The sequence below is a fragment of the Dicentrarchus labrax genome, unplaced genomic scaffold, assembly GCF_905237075.1.
Source record: "Dicentrarchus labrax unplaced genomic scaffold, dlabrax2021, whole genome shotgun sequence".
In the NCBI taxonomy this organism is placed as follows: Eukaryota; Metazoa; Chordata; class Actinopteri; family Moronidae; genus Dicentrarchus; species Dicentrarchus labrax.
Genome location: NW_026136702.1, coordinates 22,708,131 through 22,731,304, shown reverse-complemented (window position 1 = coordinate 22,731,304; position 23,174 = coordinate 22,708,131). Strand labels below are relative to the sequence as shown.

Genomic DNA, 23,174 nt, shown 5'->3' with positions numbered 1-23,174 from the left:
AAGAACGACAGGAATTGGTTCTAGCAAACTGGAGTTCCTGCAGCTAATGGCCAGAGCTCCCAGTTAGTTATAATACACTTCTTGGGGGCATATCCTAAAGAGTGCCTTTTGCTCCTCTTAACACACAAAATGCAATTAAAATGTCTGTGCAACATGATCAGGGCCCTTACGTGACAACAACAACCGTACAAAACAGTACTGTCGCCTACCTGTTTTTCCACCGCTCGCTTCCCCGAAAGCCCAGAATAATCGATCACGGAGATAATGCCTTCGCGATGAAAAGCAGTTTATTTCCCCCTCAGAATGTCCATGTCTTCACACACTGCTCTCCGATTTGCACACTTCCTGCAACAATTTCTTCTTCTGCGTTTACCTGCAACAAGTGAAATCCCACGGGACTTCAGCGCGGGACTGCTCTTGCACTGAAGTCCCGTGGGATTTCTTGTTGCAGGTAAACGCAGAAGAAATGAGTGGAGATCAGAGGTGTTCACAAGGGAAGAAGCTTGGAGTAAGAATAACATGTGTTGATCTACTGTGGAGAAGAAATGGTTCGCGTTTGTGCCTTTCCAAATGGTGGCAACAGAATGAGAAGGTACAAGTGCCTACACTTTCATCGTCTACCTTTCCATGACCATGAGATACTGCAGTTGTGGCTAGTTGTTCTTCAGCTGGATGTGCAAACTCCCATACAAGTACTATGTGAAAATGATCACCACATTTGCAGTGAACATTTTGAGGAGGATGACTACAGAGACACAACACAGCGGGGCCGGCTGAAGAGAAATGCCATTCCGAGGATGAAGACTGCTGCAACCACTGTGGAGGTAATGTTATATTCATAACTTCATTTAGCTTCGTTTTGACAGACACGGCTTGAGAAGGGATGTGCGGCAACACATTTTTGAGGGGAAATAAACTTTTTTTTGTCGCAAAGGCATTATCATATTATTATATTACTATTTTTTTTTTTAATGATTCCATAATTTAATGAGGGCCCAGTTCTGGCCCCCCCCCTACCCTGGGCCCGGGACAACAGACCTGTTTTTCCCCGCCTATCGGCAGGCGTGGCTGTAACCCATTACACTGCATTATGCAACAACACTGCATTCATTTTGTAATAATCAGAAATAATGCAAATAGTAATGCAATTCCACGTTTTGTAATAAACTATTACATATTGTGGTGGTTATTACAAAATGCTGGAGTTAGACTTTTATATGATGAAAACTGGACTCCCCAAAAAGACCATCCAAAAGCATCAGCTTATTCAAAATGCAGTTCCTTCAACTCATTCATCACTCTTTGTCTGACACAAGACAAGGGTTTTCATACATTTCATCACATTATAGTCATATAATTCAGTTTACAGCTCCAGAAAAAAAGTGTTTAAACATCTATCCCAGCTAGTTAACGGCTCTCTTTTCCCTCACAATAATACAATCCTAATTGTTAGTATCATGAACAGTACATGATTCAACCACATGGTTGCATGTTATTTCCTGTGCTTTCCTTCTTCAAATGGTACACTTATCACAAAGAGAAAAAGTGGTACAACACATCAAATTCAATGTCTTTCCAAGACAATATATATTCCATAAAACCACAGAGCTGACGGACTGAGACAAACAAACCCTTACACAAATAAGTATAATAATAATAATAATAATAATAATAATAATCAATCAAATTTTCATAATTCTTAATCTCTCTTTATTGCATTAGAACATACATTTCTCATATATATCTATATATATATATTTTATAAATGTGAATTTGTACACTACAATCTTTTATTGTAACATGTTAGAAAATACTCGTAACGCTCCAAAAACATAGCACTAAAAACAGTTACCAAACAATGATTATTACATTTCCTCGTTTTGGCCACCAAGAACAGAAAAACAAGATGGCAGAGATGAAACTGTCAATCAGGAGGAGAGGAGGGGACCACAGTCGGACACAGGTGGTTGGGCCATTGCAGTTTTAAGTGGCAGCCATTTTGTAACCCAACAGACGGGGATGAGGGATCACGACGGGTACAGAGAGGACGGGAAATATGAGGGGGAGGAAGCGTGGACAGTGGTGAGCATCAAGCAAAGCCACATGGGAGAGTCACTTGTAACCATCTAAATGACGGACTGACAGAAAGGTGAAGGGCCTCACACAGGACAGTTCTCACTGCAGCCTTTACAAGTCGTCCTGCTCGGTTATTGTCGCACCGTCCAATTTCCAAATTCAATCTTAAAAACGTGTGACATTAAATAAAAGTGAATCACTACTTTGCGACTTATTTTCTTTTTACTTGCTAAGTTGTAGAGCTCCATTAGTAACATTAATAACACAAGTCAACCAAATCACACGAGCCTTAAACCAGATTTTAGAAATATGCTTTAAATTGACACCGAGTTAATGTGAAAGGGTTGCTAAAATGACCGATCCCACTGAAAGTTAACATCCCAACTCTGCAGCTCGTGCTGTGGTGAACAACCAAAGTGCCAGTTTACATAAAACCTCAGGGAGCTGCTCTTAGCCCACAAATTCACACGAGCCAGTTAGATTCTCCCTGCTTAGCCAAAAGGTGGAAAATGACTAAAGTTTATTTATTTTATTTAGCAACATCATTTTCTCAGGAGCTGGTGGAGCAAAGAAGTTAACAGACTCACAGTGGGGTTTACATTTGAAAGGTAGAACTCCAGTGGGACGCCCACGTTGTTCTGTGTCTGCCAGATATATACAGAGGCTAACTGTTTGCTAACTCTTAATACGTTGATATATACTCGATGACCCTTTGTTTCCATCACAGGAAGCTTTACCTTGCTCACAAAGTCATGCTAACTTCATGATCCAGATACTGTCAGACGGTAAATGTTTGGCTACACATCGAGGACTACTAAAACAAACATAAAACAATATTTGGGGCTGACACTGTGCAGTGTGCCAGCCTGCTTGATCGGGCCCAAAGGCAACCATCTTTAGTTCATTAGCAACCAGCAACCGGTTGCACCAGCTGTTTGTAGGTTCAGCCTACTTAACGGAAACCGTTTAATAAAGTAAATCGGGTTGCACCATACAAACTAGTAACGACACCACTAAATATTTACTACCAGGTGTAACTGTTATGTACTGGTAGCTGCAGTGACATTAGCTCTCTAATATTTGAACAATTTAGATTAAAAAAATGGATTGACTCTTCAAAATGTTTAGTTATGATGAAAACTAGTAAAACATTTAATTAAATTTTTTTTAAAAACCACACAATATACCTCATATTATAAAATTATGTGACAATATCATTTGACTAAATTACAAAATAACCACTTAACCGTAACCCTTAACATACTAGCATAAAATATGTTAACAAAACATCTTGAGTTATTATTTATTAAGAGTTTTACACTAAAACTCAGTCAAACTGCTTGACTTAGACTTTGAGAGTCAGGCTAATAAATCTACCAACTCTGTCAGTTACACACTGGCAAGAGAAAAGGCTAACCGAGTGAGCCATTTCTCTTCCCTCTCCTCTCTGTTGACAGTTGGACATGGGCAGTTTCGTTATCGGGCGCTGGCAAGAAAATGGTGGCGGGTAAAGACTGATAATAGTTTTTTAAGATGTTTCCCAGCAACCGATTTACACATTACTAAAGTCTTACCTAGCAAAGATATTTCTGAAGTTCTAACGGTGCAACTCGATTTAGTAAATCACAAGTATGAAACTGCCAAGCACTACTTCAGAACTTCGGTAGGACTTTCCAGACAAACTTAGAGACGGATCTACAAAGAGCTGGCGCAACTCAATCCGGATGTTAGACGGACGAATCGTACGTAGGTAAACAAGACAACAGCAACAGTTAGAACGGAGGAAGAGTTACTGAAAGCAGGGTGAAGTTTTTTTTTTTTTTACAAGAGCTCAGTGAAGTTAAGTTGTATCACAAAAGACACGGCAAGCAAGCGGAGGTCGAGGTTGAGTCCAGCATGGGAACAGAAGCGGGGACAGTAGTGACAATCAAGCAGAGAGATAGGGGGAAGTCAGGGCACAGTATAACCAACTAACACACAAACACACACACACACACACACACAGAGAGGCTAAGGTTTAAAAACTAGCGATACAGACACAATGACTGGCACTGCAGGGAGGCGGGTGGACAGGTTGAAGGACAGATATATCTGCATGTGGATGGGCGGAGGGGGAGGAAGAGAAAGAGGGGACGTGAGGCATCAAGGAAACGTTTAAGATTCAAAGCCCCCTTTTAGGACGTCCAGAGAAAAAACAATCCTCTATTTGTTTAGCAGATCGGGGAAAAAGGGAGTCGTCAAACAATGCGTAACATCACAGAATGATTGTCCTCTTGAACGTACCTCCTCTCCCCTCCTCATGTACACTATTCCTGTCTCTATTATTTATATTGTTTACCCTGCTCCTCTCTCACCCCTCCATCTTTGTTAGTTTTACTTTTCAGGGATTTCCTCTTTCACTCCACATGCGTGCACACACACACACACACACACACACACACACAAAACCCTGTGACCACAAAGGACATTTATAAACACGTGTACACACACTCTCTCACACACACAACACGCACAGACACGACAGATAGACACTTTGACCCAATAATACAGCAGACTGGTTTGTTAGCAGGAAGCAGAGGATTGGATAGTGCACATGTTGATTATAGCAGAGCTTAAAGCTGGTTGGCCAAGCGCACAGACACTGTAGTCTGTTATTGATATGACAATCAGTGCTACAGTGGCACAATACAACTGTACTAGTACAAAAATCAATATTAACTATTGCAATTTTAAAAATGAGACTGCATTTCCCCCCCCACCATTAGTCCAAGAGGTGTATCTTTGAGTCAAAAAAGGAAAGATTTTAGGGCTCAAACGTCAAATCGGTTAGTCGTAAAACAGAAAATGAACGGAAAACAATTAAATAGTTTAAATGATTCAGCAAACAAAATTGCTGAAAATTAGTGAAGACTTGCTGATTTTCTCTGTTTAATAAAACAGTAAAGTTTTCCGTAATTTTTAAAACCCATAAATGAATTGGTTAATTTAAAGAATAATCAAACTAATTGATAAAGAAATCACCGCTTGCAGCCCTAAAAAGACATTTTTGTTTTAGATTCAAACAGAAAATCTAAGCATATGCAATCTCATCTGCACTGTAGTCAGGAGTACCTACATTTAAGACATCTCATGTTTCCTTCCTCCTCCCCCCCCCCCCCTCTCCACCTCTCCCTCAGTGAGCAGTATTGTGGCGTTATGATGTTAGGTTCCTAAGGCAGTATCACAGTACAGTCCATAGAGAAACAACAGCAGTACAGAATTACACTGGTCTGCCCAGAACCTTACATCCAGCTCAGGTGGGACACTGATGACATCTGGATTTTTCTTTTGCTTTTCTTTTTTTTCTTTAGGCCTCCGGTTATTTGGTTTACACTCTCCAAAACTGTATGTTGTTGCCGAGCAAAGTTATTTGAGAATTTTAGCTGTTTCCTGTTAAATTAGATTACTGAACATTCAAATCAGGAAGCAACAAGGGGGGGGGGATTCCGATGTAACTTAAAAATGTTAAAATCGCATTAAAATCTCATCTCCTGTGGTGCCCTGGTAGCGCAGCGGGCTAAGGCACATGCCAAGTTCTCGCGACATCATTGGTTTGAAACCGGCTCATGACCACTGTCGCATGTCATGTTCTCCTCAACTCTTTCCTATCACACTCCACTGTGATAAACAGACTGCTGCAACGGCCCAACTCAATGTTATGGTGGCCATTTAGAATGAATTCTTAATCATTTCCTGGCATAACTGAAGACTTCAGCACGAGTTAGCTAGTATAGTAGCTAGTTAGCCATTGGGTGAGTCAGCAAACACACTTTAATTGAAGATTTAACTGTAGCTATAGTAGTAAAAAGGTTTTCTGGGGTAGGGTGATTTCAGTTTCCTCATATTGTGCTGATCAATTATTTGTTATTATCATGGAAAAATGTCAAGCGTTTGTTGGTTCCGGCTTCTCAAATGTGAGAATTTGCTGTAAACTTTGAGTATTTGTTGGGAAAAACACGCAATTTGAAGAAGTCACCTTGAGCTCTGGGAAATAGTGGATAAAAAGGGTTAGATCATGTATATTCAATGCTTTGTTAATAGGGGAACAGTCATTTCAAGGAGACATCAGTTTACCCAGATTAACCTGCCGTCATATTAAAATTGGACCTACTGCCATCATGTCTGTTGTTGAACCACAGTGGAGTGTGACATGAACAGAAAGACAATTTCTACAACAGACGTTCACAGAGCTGATACTGGACGTGGGGAAGACGAGGGTCTCCTCTTACAGCTTCTCGAGGCCTCCAGTAAAATCAGTGGCACAACTCTCAGATATAGGGTTCTGGGCCAGAGCTGGGCCGGGAACCGCCCGGCATGATGTGGGTTGGTTCTGGCACTGAAGTAGCCAATTTCTGATTGGTCTAGCACAAGTATAACCGGCCAAGGACGGCTCAGACGGCTCAGGTTGCCAGTTTTTTTCTTTATGTTGTGTAGAGATGAAAGAGGTTCAACTATATACTATGACTATTAGACAGTTACCTATTACTAACAAGCGACAACGACTGGAGCCACTGGAGCCTCCAGGAGTGCCAGAACCAGCCCAAATGTCTCTGGTTTGGGTGATATTGTAGTGCGTGTGGTCTATAGTACAGTAGCATCAACACAATGGTCCAATAGACAGATCAGATAGAAGATATCATACAGATGGTCCAATACAGTTATAGTACAACATCTATACATCAACTATACATTGTGCGTTTTTTTTTCCTTTGTTATATTTTCAAGGGATCTCAGGGGGTTAGACTTGGTCACCATTACATCACTGCTGTAAGACGGGGAGGGGGTTGAAATAGTGGTGGGCAGAGCCATAGATAAACAGTGTTTGATCATAAACACCAGTCTTATGGTGCTATCCATTTGTCTCGTAAATCCCCCGCCCGAGTTGGAAAGTGTAAATCTCGCAGCTATCTTACGACATTTCACCGAGACACACCCCCTTTTGGTCGTAATATCAGCCGTCCCACTCGGGGCTCCTCACAGTACCGAGCTAAACGAGGGTGAAAGATGGCTGCGCCCATATTGAAATGTATTTTCTTTGTATTTGTACTACGTTGGTCGTTTTAATGTCGATTTTAAATGCTCTTACACACTTGTTTACATTGCTGCTTTAGTCTGGTCACCAATTTATGCATTGCACGGTGTTACAATGTAAAGTTTTGTTTTTTCGCAGCCTGCCACTGCCCCTGGTGGCTCAAGACGACATAGCACTTGTTGAAATTGAAATAGGCGAAAATGGCAAAATATTATTGAAATGTAAGACTTGCAATAACGGAATTACTTGAAATGTTAGTGTTTCTGTAGAAAAACATTATTATTTCACATTGAGCTTGTTTAGAGGAGCCACAAGCAATAACAAGACAGCTGCTGCACTTCTTTCCGACTCGTAATGCCCAAAGACAAACTGGAACGCTATAAGTGGTACAAGCCAGGCAATTACGTCATGTTCTCGCGTCAGAGCATCTTGGGCGGGGGATTTACGAGACAAATCGGCAACTTGGCAACTGGTGTGGAGGTTACACAGTGCAGCTCTGTCAAAAATAGACAGAGTATGTGAGTTGAGTGGCAGTTATAGAGCAATAAAGTAGGCAAGTTTATATTTAATCATTTAATAATTTAGAGGTAGAGTTTAGCAGCTGGAATCAGTTTACTTTGGGGGTAAATACTGCAAATATGTTGCAGAGTTTTGTTTCTGAATCCAACAACAAATAATCCTACTACATTAGAAGTTAGATTTTGTGGGGCTGGTGTCTGGCTTTAACACAGCTCTGATTTATTGCTCAGATCTTGCTTTTGTTTGGCTGTTTACGTTATTTTTTAAATGTGGCCCATATCAGATTCCAGTGTGAACACGTTTACAGTCCTGAAATCGAGAGTGAAGGAAAAGTCACATGAATTCTGTAATGACTGTTCACACTGAGGTCACATTGCAAAACATCTGACCTGAAACTTAACATATGAAAGTGTCCCAAATCAGAATTGAAAAGATCTATGTCATTTGTGCTGTTCACACTTCATGAAAACAGATCAGAATCAGATTTGGGCCACTTTTGCCTGCAGTGTGAACATAGCCATTAATTCATTTATTTTTGCTCCCTGCCACCAACCACTCCTCAGTAAAGAGACTGAGAACACCAAAGAGTATTAACTACTTGTCTAGTTCTAGTATAACAGGGACAAAAACCTACTCCACATTTGTTAAAAACAACCAAAACAGTTTCTATATTCTTCATGGTTATGACTGAACCTAAATGGGTTTTTTGAGGGTTTTCATGACCCTCATCACCCTCATACTTTGTATTTTTTTTAACTTATATATGTCATTTTATGTGTTATGCAAGTGGAATTAGAGCTATCTTGGAGTGAGAAATAAGCCTTAGCACTACAGCTTTCCGCTCACACGCTGTTAGAGCCTGTCTGTCTGACCAAACTGTCTGTCTATCCATGGCTCTGGTTTCCCAAACAGGGTTTAGGTAAAAGGGCGTTGGAGTTACAGGTTAAAGGTTTGGTTTAAGGGGGTTAGGACACTGAGGACTTAAAGGGGAAAAGGACTAAAGGGGTTACAATACTAAGGGGTTTGAAGGAGTCTGGATAATGAGGTGTGGAAGTTTTGAAATGACAGTCAAGGTTTACAGTGATGAGAGATTTACCGAGATTTGAGAGATTTATGGGTGAAGAGGACACGGTTAGTATGAGTCTCATGGGCTGGTAATGTTAGGATATGACTGTGGCCTCCGTAACTATAGCAGGGTCTTCTATGTCAGCTTTACTTTGAACCATCCTCAGCTCCAGCTGGGGCGGACTGGGCCTCCGACCAGGACCTGCTAGTTCTGAGAGAGAGAGAGGGGTAGGTAGGGAGTGAGCAGACAGAAATGCAGAGATGAATAAAGATAAACATATATTTAAAGCTACATCACACATTCTTTTAAAGTAATAATAGTTTGGACACACAGCCATGAAACCAGGCTGAGCTGATCTTCTTCTCATCTTGAGAGCTGCAGGAGCAGCCAAACCTGTGCAGCCTATAGCCTATAGCCTATATAGACAGTAAAAGTGATGGCAGCAGCAGCTGGGACCTGCTTATGCAAACCTTTTACAGGATGCTGTAGTTTTTCTATATTTTTTTCCAATACAATATTTTAAACCCTGGATAACGAGTACTAGGAATCTAACTTTATATCATGAATGAGTGAAAATATGTTAAGATTCAAATCAGTGAGATGAGTAGGTGTATCAAGACATCAGTTTCACTTACAAAGAAAAGGAAATGTGAATTGTTTTGCATTTATCCTACCTCAAAACTTAAAAAAAGGATTCCTTAATTTGATAACTTCAATATCAGTCACACCAGTCATTTCCTGTATGTGGTGCCAGTGTTACAATGGGCAGCTAGTAATGTGTTCGTCAGCAGGTGGCGATATCAACATAGCTACATCTGTAGGTCCATCCTGCTGCTGGTCCTTTCCTTTCCTATAGGTGGTGAATAACCGGTCTGATAAACCACTCCCTGTTTGAGGACGGTCTGCAGCATGCCAAATGTAGATTATGTTTTGAGTGTGTTACAAGACTGTTTTATTAGGTGCTCTGCATCTAAAAATATAACCCTCATAGTGTTACGCAATTGTGATTGCAATCAGGCTGAACAATATCAGAAATTTACTGGACACAAATAGATTTCGAGGAGGCTCCATGAGGTGTGTACAAGAGGAAAACTGCACTCATATTTATTGGTCCATTGATTTCATTTCCCCTGACCACAGTGGCCGGCAGGGGAAATGAAAGCGTGATAATGAAACTGAAAGGTAGGCTTGATCAACCATCGAAACAAAATTAAAAAATTAAAAAAAATTTGGAGATTAACTTCACTGAGTCATATGGAAAGTTCATAGAATGGAAACCCATGGGGTCAAAAAAAAGGAGGAAAATATTTTAAAAATTTTTTATTTTTTATTATAAAAAAACCTTTGCAAAAACCCACAGTGGCACTTGATTTTCTATAACCTATACACCTTTTCAACGTTTTGCTGATGTAAATATCTGGCGTCAAATTCATGATTAAATTACAACAGAAATTGGATTTTAGCTCTGTTGGTCTGGTCTGTGTTTGTCTCTGAGATAAGAAAACAGCATAGATTTAGCAAAGTTAAAGCTTTAGGCATTGATGACAAGCCCTACTTTTCTTACCGTGAGCATACGAAATGGTCCTCTGGATAACATGGTGCATCACTGAAAAAGTCTTCTCACAGGCCGTCTGAGAGAGAGCGAGAAGAGCAGATATAAAGTGATTATTATGTTTTTCATGACTCGACATACGTATATATGCGTGCTTTGGGGGGGGTCTCAATTACTTAATAAGTAACCATTACATCAAATTAAATCAAAGTCTAATGTCCTGTCATCTGTAGCTCTGCCATGGTCAGTGAGGCTGCCTTAATCTTCTGTCAATAAGGCCGGTAACATGATTGATCTCCACCTGCACAGGGTGTGTATTATATATCACAGCTCATTGGCTGCTTGGTGTGTGGATGGTTGTGCCCTGCCAGCGTCAGTGTAACTAACAGTTTTTTCTTACCTTTAGGTCATTAGGGTAGTGGTGTGTCCACGCTAGCAGCATAGCAGCAAACAAATCTCCAGTTCCTACAAAGACGGCGTCCACTTTAGGAACCTCTATTCGAACTCTCTGTGTCGTCCTGCTGCCGTCGGGGCGAACTGAAAAGCAAACACACAACATGTTGAAGGGTTCATTAGTCTCACAAATATAGACACTCTATATGCACACTAAATTGCATGTCACGTACCATGGCGCTGGCTGCCCAACGACACAAGGAAGCGGTCTCCAAGTCTGGAGGGCAGATCAGAGGAGGTGATGACCACTGTGTCTGGGCCCATGGCATGGAGAAGGTCCATAACCTGCAGACAGTCAGTGAGTGAGATACAATAGCTTACTCTGTAAACAAAAACATTATGCAAGAAAGCAGAGAAGGTTTTAATAGTAAGTGATCTGTTACCTCTACAGCATCTTTCTCTGTGCTGATGTTTTTCCCTGTCAATAATCTAAAACACAAGCAAACAAATTACCATTATGTCAATGGCACAGGAACACTCAACATTTACTTATTAAACAGAGAAACACAAAAGTCCCATTTCAGAGTTTAAAAAAGGTTAAAAGAAGACTTCTTATTAAGACATAAGTGCAACAGAGGGAAAAATCCACAAAGGCAAGTGAGCAGGGTCCACAGTTAACACCAGCCAAGCACCAAATAAAGGCATATTTTGAGTTTGGGAGATAAATAACTTTTACTGGCCAGGTGGCAGGTAAATAATTTGGAAACACAGTGTAGGGCAAGGTTTTTTACATGTACCTGCTGAGACTAATGTGACCCAGCAAATCAAAAAGAAGCTTACTACTGTTTGGCGCTTTCTACAAAATGTCTATGTTTTTGCTGTGCGAAACATCTGCATTACATTAAAGCTGTGGTCACACATTCCCAGTGTTTAGCCACCAAAAAGAAAACCTGAGGACGACAAATCACAGAGGTTTGGGTTTTTGTGAGAGGTGGCATCTGACGACGCTAGAGCCCTGGGGTCCTGGCTAAAATATGAACCTCAAAAGGTTCTGAAGGCTTCAAAAACTTGAATCATTATTAGTCAAACAATGTGTGATGCAGGTATACAGAAAAACCTTTAATCTGATTCTGCAGGCACATGAGAACACCACTAGGTGGAGCAACTTGACAGTGAAGCTGCAGAGATAACTGAGTTGAGACACAGTTATCTCTTAAATTGTGACTTAATGCTGCTGTTTTTCAGAAATGCAGCCATTTAGTCAATGCAGGGAAGAAAAGCAGCCAACAAAAACATAGTAAACATCTTTTATCTGCCTGTTTCTCCATGGGGATCATTAAAATGTAAAACTAAACAAAAGATAGTGCTATCTAAAGAATTGTTACCAGACAGACTGAAATCAACCTCTTTCAACCCTGCTGAAGACACCAGTAGGTACATCATTACAATCCCAGGTAGGTTGCATTGTCTCTGCTGAATGTGCTCATCCATCTCTATTACTGGACATGTATATTGATACATTCAGTAACCGTGCAGGCTTAAAAAACATAGTATCTTAACTTTAAATAAAGAGTTTCAACAAGACTACGTATCATACGTTCCCACACACTATTGGGGAAAAAAATCTTTCAAGCTATGCAAATCATGCTTTAAAACAAGAAAGATAAGAGGGGGGCTGAGGCGTATTTTCAGTTAATTCTTTCCCAAATTTCAGCCACCACAGAATGAGGGTATTAGATAACAGCATGAGTGGCATTACATAAAGATCGTGTTCGCTAAAGCTCTGCCACTCACACAGCTACAAACTCACTGAGGTATAGCTAATACAAACTAAGTAAGTTTAGTTTGAGTGTCTCTATACACTATAAGTAAGATAGTTACAGAGATTTCCTGTTCGATTTATTGGATTGAAGACAGAAATGTGCTGTTATGAAAAACTTGTACTCACTCAGCCTCAAACTGGTTGGGAGTAATAATGTCAGCAACAGGAACCACCTTGTTCTTATAGACCGGATAAAGATTCTGAGGAACGTACTGCAGAAAGAGACACACAGGTTAGAGTCACAGAACACAAACTGTGCTCTAAAGGAAGGGCTACACACACATACATGAGTAGGCTGAGTTAATTCAAAGGCTTTTCTCTGATCTTTATTTTCATGGTTTGAAATTATAAGCGATAACAGACTGAATATGATCTTAATCCCCAAAAATGCACATCTGCACATTGTAATATATATACACAACACATACCCACACACACACACACATACAGACACACGCAGAATGAGTCACTGTGTACATGTAGTTCTGTCAGATCACAATAATCCATCTGTCACTGAGAAATTAGCCTTGTAACACACCCCCAGAACACTAACACACACACACACACACACACACACACACACACACACACATATATACAGATAAAAACACGGGGATGAACACTAAAACCCTCCCACACACATACAGGCACAGAAATCCTGGTTAAAGATCTATCCAATAACAGACATTAACAACTGCACATACACTACACAGAGCATAAAATTGGCACTAATCTCACCATAGATCCATGATCACCGAGGACGGGGTCACATACTGAAATGACAAAAACACATTCAGAGTCAGAAACCCAACACAGACCTGCAAAGATCCAACAGTTTTCACATTACATAAACGCTGCAGTGATAGGAGGCATGAAACTGGATTTGGAGATGTAAACATTTCATTTGGAAAGTCTGCATTCTCTTAAAAGAGAAGACTGAAAAGGCCCTGCTAGCGCCTCTTAGAGGCTGTAATGTTCATTACACCTCACATTACCAAAGTGCCACCGGGAGCAACCAACATACTAATGGTTTTTCTATTATTACACCATCAGCAGTAGTGGAGATACAAATGTATTGTCCTGAGGATGATGCTAGACCATAGGTCATGATAGGTACTTTCCTTACACTCTCACAACAGACAACATGATGTTCAGGGTTCCCACTCTTGTTAATCATTTTCCTGGACCTTTCCAGGACATTTTCCAGACATTTTTCTGGACAAAACAGGACAGCCCTTGCTAACATATAATTTGCTAGTAGACCTAGTTCTGACACGTTTAACTCCAGTTATTATTCCTCTTTTTTAATGATGCAGGGTTCATGATGAAGTGTCTAAGGTTCATTACAGGTAGGTGGTCAACGTTTATAGGTGCTAGCTCACTTTTGTGGTGTGCTTGACTGTTTACTACAGTTTTCCTCTCAAATCAAGTAGAATTTTTATTTATTTTTATTCATCTTCTAAAAGGTGAGTGTCTGTTGTGATGTTATTTTTATGTGCAACAAATACTTTCTAGAAGATGAATTATGAATACAATTAACATCACTGTGCATGCAGGAGAGGTAGGACATCTGAGCAAGGGGCTAAAATACAATTAAGATTTTCCTGGAAACATGGGAACCCTGATATTGTGTTTGACGTTCACAATGCACCAACAAGGAACTTCATTGATTTCTGGCCATAGTACTGACATATTATCACCTTATAAAGTTATTATGGCAAACAGCTGCCAATTTACAAGACACAGAGAAACATTAGCATTTATTTAGAGTTGTGCCTCTGTCCGGTGTCCACCTGCCAATGTCAGTCAAATTCTCTCTCCTTATAGATTTATTTTGCTCTCCTCTAACTCCTGAGGGAAATATCTGGCTCCTTCGCTCCACTATGTTCACCATGTAGTAACTTTGTCTGCCGGCTTTGTGGTGATGGGCAGGTACAGGAGAGTGGGTTTATCTGAGCTTTTTCACTAAAAGCAGCTGCCTGCTGTTGCTGGAAACAAGATTAATAAGCAGTGAAAGTGAACCAAAACAGTAAAGTTTGGGCTGTAAAAGCAAAACAATGATCTGAATGCATATACATAATACAATGCTCCACAGTGCTGAGGGGAACTGCATAGTCTCTGTGGGCTTGTTACCACGAGTGACACCTATTACAGTCAACTGCTCCATTGGTTACATTAAAATGTAAAACATGAGCACCTTTTGTTGCGAGTCCAGCATCGAAGGAAAACTCCTCTATTTAGACAAACTCCACAGTCATACAGGAAAAACTGAAACAATACTAATTTCTCCACCAAAAGCTGTCTCACTAGTTGCAGCTAGTTAAGTCAGTGCCAAAACCAGAACAATAGTTTACAAAAATATACAATCTTCTCAATTGCATCAGTGTTTCGTGTTGCTGAATAGGGAGAAAAGGTGGAGTATCCCCTAATCCCAACTAGAAACCTGCAGTTTGTATAATGTGACAGATATTGCACAGTGTAAGAATATCTGGCATCATCTTACAGACACACACAGGGCTCAACCTAGTACTGTAGTACAGCACGTTCTGTCCACAACAAAAAGTACTTGAGTAAACACATTATGCATGTCACCCCCTGGTTGCTTATTATTTTGAACAGTGGCAGTAGGTCTTCACTACATCTACAAACACAGTGACTACAGGCCAGGCTGCAACAGCCTTGATTTGAGTGAAACTGATTCGTGCAACATGAGATGAAAAACCTCCTGGCAAGAGAGAGAGAGAGAGAGAGAGAGAGAGAGAGAGAGAGAGAGAGAGAGAGTCCACAGTGAGAACTGGATCTTCTCTGAGATTAATGTCAAGCTACATAAAGCTACTTAATGTAAAGAACTAATGAGTTTGTTTGCTGGCTTGTCACTTAAAAAGTTTCAAATATTTAATTTGAGCCTGTTAGGGGATTTTGTTTCACTGTCTCATAATCTGATGTTTCAACATGAGCCTAACTTTCTGACAGAGAGTGGTCATATTAAAGCTCCACTAATACATATTACTAATACATCAAATGCCTCGTATTGTGGAAGGGGTCTCTCGAACCCACAGAGAATTCTCACCAGACTATGCAGCTCTTCAGTTTTGAATGAACTAAAACCATGTGGTTACTTACCATACACCAGGTTGGGGTTGGCTCTCTTTAGCTCCTGAACAATGTCCACTACCATCTCTAAGAAGGATGTGTCTCTGGTATACCCTGAATACAACACACACACACACACACACACACACACACACACACACACACACACACACACACAGATACAAACAGTATTATAGTCATTATACTTAGTTTAATTATTTGTCTTCTGCTCAAAGCTTTGTTTTAAAGCAGCTCTAGTGTTCTGTGACTTCTCTGCATGTCACATGACTGAAGCTATACGGATGAAAATGGCTGCTCAGGTATACTTAGAATCACAAAAAAATTTTAACTGTGACCTTAATTCAGGTTTGGCAGGAAAACATCCAGCTACCATTAGTACACTGATGTAAAGTGGAAAAGGAGACTGCAGGGAACATTAATGCAGGACTCATTTAATAAAATTTGAATTTCCTTGAGATGCAGCATCTCATTTTCAAAAAGTTTTACCTCAGGAGGATTTAGAAACTCCAACAGAATAACATCACATAACATGAAGCTGAACCCAACTGCAGAACTGTGGCACACACATTACAGATGTTGTATTTTGAGCAGTGTAGAAGTGAAGAATAAAAGTAGTGTATTCACCTGTTAAAACATAGTCATACTGGTGTACGTTGTTCAGTTTGATTCCTTCGTACAGAACATGGAGCTCATCCGCTGTCAACACCTGGCCTTTCCAATGAGAATAACCTGCAGAGAGGAGAGGAGTTATTGTGTTTGATAGGACTCCTTTGCAATCACTTTTCAATTGTCCACACACAGACACACACACACATACTGCCCATTAAAGCCCTCTATAGACGCTGACACACACATTAAAGCCTTGTACTCCTGTGGCGTTACAACAACTTTTTTACTAACCTGATTAAACTTTCAATTTGACACCAAATTCATCTGGGCAGGTTAGGATGCTTCAGTTAGCGTGCATTAAATAACAGTACAAATACATGCTGGTTGTCGTCCGAGGGAAGAAGTTCATCTGTCAGTGACCTCTAGTAGCACTACGGAGCTGTTTGTCTGTGTTTTGATTGATGCACGTGCACGAGACAAACTAAACAGGGGTGGGTGTGGGTGACCCAATACACATTCCTGCCAATGGTTACACACTATTCCACTGATCTACAAGTGGCGGTGGCACGCCAAGATGTGAAGCAATGCACCAACAAGGACGAAGCATCCTCACAGAATAAAGTTAGAGACACTGCAATCGATTGTGTTTTGTCTCCTCTCTGCACGCATGACTCAAAAACAAGTGAGTTTTGCTTGTGACTGAGTAGTGTGAACTTCACCCAAAAGATTTAATATTTTGAAATACTATTTCCGTCAGGGACAGAAGAGAGGCTGGGGGAGGACGAGGACACATACATTGTGTGTGGAGGGGTGTACGTGTGTGAAGTACTGTATGTACCTATATGGGGGCACATTTATGTGACGTGAATGCCAATGTAAGCCTGCGTTAGTGCGCGTCTGTCTGCGTATGACATGTTTGCTGCAGGCCGATGATGTCGCAGCTCCAGGTGAGTCACAGCCAGGTCACGTGGTGGGGGGTTCTGGTTGCTAAGCAACAAGCCGAGAGAAAGCCAAAGGGGCTAAGAAAGAGAGATGAGCAGTCAGAGCGCTGTGTGTGAGAGTGTGTGTGTGTGTGTGTGTGTGTGTGTGAGAGAGAGAGAGAGAGAGAGAGAGAGAGGGAAAATGAAGGCAGGCCTACAGATAAGAGCTGCTTCTGTCGTCATCATTCACTGCTGTCGCAATTCACAACGCCTGCTGCTGTTTACTGCTGCGTCCTGTCTCTCTCTCTCTCCACTCCCTCCGTCTTTCTCTCCATCATCCGCTGTCTGTCTGTCTTGATTCAAAAACCTCCTGTCTTTCCCTCCCTCAATTCACCTTCTCTGTCCCCATCGCCAGCCACCCGCTCCCTCTCAGATGCACCCGTCTTCTTCAATGTGTCACGACAAATTACATTCTCTCCTCGAAGAAATTGCAAATGTTAGTTTCCAATATACAAAATCTGATTAAACAAGCTCTAGAGTCTGAGGCATTTTTATGCTAAGGTCACTGAAACAAACACAATTGAGACCAGTGATGTGAGGCTTTGATGGGAGGAAGACATTTTTTGTTCCTGACATTGTCCTCAGCTGTATCACTGTCTGCTCTGTACGTGATGTGAACAGTGAGCTGAAACCTATGATTAGAATCCTTCTTAGTCTAACTGGTCCCTAAAGCTTTAAATTGAATACAGATTTAGCTTGGAGCTCACAGGAATCCCATCTATGCAGTGTGTTCAGACAGACAAGAACACTGTGTGAAAATACACAAATACACAGCCCCCTAATTTACTTGAATGGGACTCAGAGGGTGCTGGTGGAGGCAGAGGGCTCTGGCAAAATGTGGAATCTGGCTCAACTTTTGCCGCAACGCAATCCAACGCCATCTGGCAAGGTACTGCATTGGCCAATCAAAAACGTGCAAGCACGCAGTCCTGGTAGTGTGTCCTGGTGTAATGTGACAGCTGCGTTTTTACTGTTCACTTGGAGATCACGGTGACAAAAAGATAAAATAATCTCAGTCGGACAATTTTCTAGAGATATTCTAGATTCTAGAGTTCTGCCAAACCAAAATTCTAAAACGTCCCTAAACTGTATTTTGAGACCGATTGATTCAAATAGTTCAGCTCCCTTCTGAAAAACCCAAAACAGATATTCTTGATAAATATTTTCCTATTCCAAAACAAACATCAAAAATGAAGTCCCATCTGGCTCATCCAGCTAATGAGCCTCCTACCCTACCATCCTTAACTGAAGACAGAAAGTTAAACACAAAGTACAAACCTAAGTAAACGTTTGGAACATGAATTAACTGCAAATAAAGAAGATCCACTGAAGAAGGATTCTGTGCTAACCTTCAGCAAATGTGATGTAAAAAAAAAAATGCTAAAGTGGCAACATCTCTCAAAGGGAACACAAAATATCAATGTTACGGAAAAAAGGAAATAAGCCACTGATATGTGCTTATTTACTTTAAAACTTAAAGTTCAACTAGTTCAACTGCAACACAAAATAAAGTAACAAACAAAGTAGTAGTGGTATCTTCCTCTGCACATAGTTTCAGCTTTATTTTCAGAGGTTTTGAGATATCCATCACTGAAACTTCTGCCGCGTCCCAAATGCACAGGAGGTGGGTAATATTTCATCTGTGCTGCTCCAAGCATTGAAAACGACACAGCTTGTTTGTCCTGGGCAATACACGGGATGAACCAGTATACCGGTTTTAATTTCCTGTATGATATAAATTCTTTTTATATCTATTCTCATCTGTTTCTTGCGCAGTAGAACATTTGAGAAAAATACCACTTTTACCAGTTTTACTATTTTCTATGTTCGATAGAAAATTGTTTCTAAAGAACTTCACAGCCAGCCTGTGGACTATCCAATAAACGGTGTGCAGAGAAACCTGGTCATGGGAACCTCTTATATCATAAATGTTTGGCTGAATGCAGGCTACAACACTTCTAAACAGCTCAAATGTAAATTACAGCATTTCATTTGTCTCTGCATCTGATGCTGCTACAGACGAGGCCCATGCTCGCCTACACAACAGCACTTATCCTACAGAACACCAACAATTATCTTTACCCTTAGTCTGCAACATCACAACAGATTACTTTCACTAGTTCTAAATTCAACATCATCCACCTAGCTCAATAACAGTGAAATTACAAAACCACAGTCCAACCTGGCTGCTGATAAACAGCTTACTGACCTTTTCCTGGCAACTGAGTCAGGATTATTTCATAGACTAGGTTATGATTACTCGTATTCTCAAACTATACCAAATGAAAAACTAGACAACCATGACATGAGGAGGTCAAGGTCATTCACTCTGTACCATTCAACACCGTAAAAACAACAACGTAGAAATCTCTATATACCACAGTTGACTAATTTCCCAAATAGAGCAGCCACTGACATTATTAGCCAAATACTGTGTGTAGTGGATTCATGAAGAAGTTGAAAAAGCTGTGAAAGGCTGGCAGAGAGAGCAGTTTGATTTAGTGCCAGTACCTTACATGAAACATAATAAGAACATTTGGGAACCCTGTCTGAGCTATGTAGAGCCTGGTGTCATCATGCTACAGGGATTTTATTGACTGCTCTTACTGCACATCGTCTGTGTTTTTGGTTTGTTTGTTTTTGTTGGCTTTCTGCTGAGGTTTTCTTAATGTATCTATTTTCTACTTCTAATAAGAAATGTAACTAATAATGTGTGTTTTAATTCCATAAAATATATAAAAATATGGAAAGGTGCATTTACTTGTTATCAATATTCCTCTTTATGTTGGTGGCAGGGAAGTGAGAGCAGTGTCTCTTACTAACCAGCCAAAAAATATAAGACACAATAGAATCTGACTTATCAAATAAACAGATAAAAAAAACTTTATTCTTATAATTTCCTCTAAATTTATTCCAAACTTTGTAATAATGACCAGATCCTGTGAGGATTTCTGGAGTCTGGATATTGCTTGAATCCACTGTGAAGCAACAAGCAACAGCTGGGCAGATGTGTTTGTTTTCACAGCGCTCAGTTTGCCTGAATAACACGAGCTGGGACCATCCATCAGTGCAAGACAGGGGAAAGACAGATTACTCACTGATGAGACTGGAAATTTGATCAAAATATTACAAGTAAATGTGACACTAAGGGATGACGCAGACACTCCCTATGGGCCAATCAGTAACAACATGCATCATCAGATTATGTTGCAAGTACGCCTTTTTAATTTGTAATTGGCTCACCCAATCTGGCCAATCAGTGTTATAAACACAGGAGTGGACAGCAAATGTCTGCAAAGCATTTTGTAATCACTGACTTTGATTAGTGCTGTTTGCAGTAAATAAACTTTATTATTATTAGAATTTAATATACAATATTTACTTAGACTTTGTAAAAATCAGTCGCTCCCTTAATTACAGAACCATCATCAAGTCAAGTTCAAGCAATTGAAAATCTTAACTGTATCAAAATTCAAACTAGAGAGATCTAACAATATATCTGTGTGTCACCGCTGCTGGCTGCAAAAAACCAACATGGTGATTAAATCTCACCTAACGTTACCGTGATAATCAACAATAAACACAAGCGAGAGATCCCTTGAACACACATTCACTGTGGCAGAAAGGAGTGTTAAGGCCACATTTCATCAGCAGTGTTAGATAACAGTTCCTTTGTTCATTATCATACTTCTTACAGATTTTGATCTTCCAATATTTCAGTAATTACTGCTATAATATATTGTATTCTGATTACTTTTATAAAGTTAAAGGTCAGAATGAATGGAGCAGAAACTTTTAGTCCATAATATGTGTCAAGACCCAAAAATCCTCTACTTAACATAATGCAACTCAATGTTTCATCATTAGACCCTCGCTGCCTGGTACTGTAGCTGTATTTCAACCACACAGCACAGCTCGACTCGACTCATCTCTACTCTCTTTTGGTACCTTTACTTTGTTTCCCCCTGTAGATGATACCCTGGATAGTAACCCCCCAACGTAGGTGGAGCTGATCATCATAGCGATGCAGTTGGGAAACAACATGGAGTCTTGAGAAGCTGCAGCTTTTATTCACTGACAATCTGTAGCCTACACTGTACATTTACTGCCAGACTGACAACCTTACTGCTCACCTTTTCCACACATTATACCCACAAGCAAAGGAGCTGCTGCTCTTATAACAGAGGATCTGAAGGGATGGTGTTCTTGGTACCTCTGCACTTCGTCACTTGACCACGGCGTGGTTTTGGAGACCGCCATTTTTGAGTGAATTTTTAAAAATAAGTATTAAAAGTATTTAAAAATGGGAGGTTTGTGCAGGATGTCCTGTGTTGCGTGACCAATCATTGGTCTGCAGTGTTTTCAGGTCACCTTTCAATATCGCCTCAGCTCGCTCGGAACCTCGACCGAGTTGTTGATAAAAAAAAGAACCAGGTATTATCCATAATAGAAAATAAAAAAGAGCAAGTAGAGTGGAGCCGAGCTGTACCATGCAGTGGAAAAGCAGTTTAAATGCCCACATCCGTTCCCATTGTTATACATTTATAGTCTCAAGCTCAACACTTAAGACTTCATAGTAAAATCGTTGGCACTTTCCTTTTTATTACTCATGAGCACAAAGAAGTGGCACCATTGCTTCGAGTTTCAAAATAAGACCAGCAGCATCCGACTGGTCCTAGGACAGGCTGAGAGAGAGAGAGCCTGTATAAAATGTGAATGGGGTTCGTCCCGTACAGCTGATGGTGTCAGCCAGTGAAGTCACTGACCTCCTCAAAACCTCCACTCACTCAGCTGTCGGCTAGTCAGCCTCAACACGGCCACTGCCTCGATGACAACCGTCTCTCTAATACTCGCTAACACCTCGTCACGACACCAGGGGCACTGACTGACTCATACACACCCACACTCGCTGACTACGACACACACACACACACACGCTCTCAAAGAAATATGCTATTTCATCCGTCTTACCTGTATGGTTTGAGAACTGCACAGAGTTGATGGAGTCCACCTCAAACCCTAAAACCTGGAAACAGAAGTGAGAGAGGAAACGGATTAGGAGTCAGGAGAGATTAGGAGTAAGAGCCACGCTTGCTATTAATTTGACAGCTCAACTGTATTTTAAGTATAGTAGTACAAATATATCACACTCCTGCATGCACGGAGTGTGCAGCAACTGGACTGGGCTGTAATTATAAATGTACAAAGTATGCCACTAAATATTTGGGCAGCTTCAAGTTGTCAACACCCACGTGACTTTACTGCAAACTTGTTAGCATACTATAAACCTTTTTCACAGCAGCCATTTTGACGTGAAATCGTAAACACAGGTGTTACCAATGATAATAACTAAGGTTCCGTTCAATTTAGTGTAGCTGAACGTTTCCAGTGAGCCAACATGCACAACAGCAGCACCCTGACTCTGTTTGTCCTGAATGAAACAGAACTTTAATTAGTATCATTGGTAGCACTGGTCTTTACCCTACTATTTCATGTCAAGATGGCTGCTGTGAAAAAGGTCTATGAACACATCCAGCAGATACAGAGCATCCTTAGCATTCATTTGGAGCGGTGTCTGTTTGATGACTGTAAGTCTGATATTCATCAACTCTTAAATACAGTATCTGTCTCTTCAGCTGCTGAATGCTCTACTATATTCACCTACTAGCTGCTAACTTTCAGGTGTGTCTGCTGTTTGGTGTTGAGCAGGTAAAACAGTTTTTTTTTTAGAGCTTTTCAGCTGATCGTTTAAATCTACATCCCAAATGAATGAATGAAAAATGTTTTCTCATCTGAAAGAACCAATAGCCATCCCTAAAATATTATCAGATGACTGTTTATTGGTATAAAATAATTTTGCCAAAAAGTGTATATTGTTCCAGATCATCAAAACCATAATTGCAGCATGTAAACATGTATCAAAGTGAAATAAATCAGAACCCCGTTTGACTCCATTTATCTATTTGTGATCT

General features: G+C 40.5%; 1 protein-coding gene across 1 annotated transcript in view; it reads right to left on the bottom strand.

Annotated features, from left to right (window-relative positions):
* Positions 1-1,687: 1,687 nt before the first annotated feature.
* Positions 1,688-23,174, bottom strand: part of pdxkb (pyridoxal (pyridoxine, vitamin B6) kinase b) — a 28,206-nt gene continuing 6,719 nt past the window's right edge. The window contains exons 2-11 of the mRNA XM_051422389.1: positions 22,174-22,228; positions 16,238-16,342; positions 15,623-15,706; positions 13,238-13,272; positions 12,626-12,711; positions 11,121-11,166; positions 10,911-11,022; positions 10,685-10,821; positions 10,297-10,363; positions 1,688-8,942 (exon numbers count right to left, since the gene is read on the bottom strand). Of these exons, the coding sequence (XP_051278349.1) occupies positions 8,827-8,942; positions 10,297-10,363; positions 10,685-10,821; positions 10,911-11,022; positions 11,121-11,166; positions 12,626-12,711; positions 13,238-13,272; positions 15,623-15,706; positions 16,238-16,342; positions 22,174-22,228 (843 nt within the window). The 3' untranslated portion in view covers positions 1,688-8,826. The remainder of the gene's footprint in view (positions 8,943-10,296; positions 10,364-10,684; positions 10,822-10,910; positions 11,023-11,120; positions 11,167-12,625; positions 12,712-13,237; positions 13,273-15,622; positions 15,707-16,237; positions 16,343-22,173; positions 22,229-23,174) is intronic.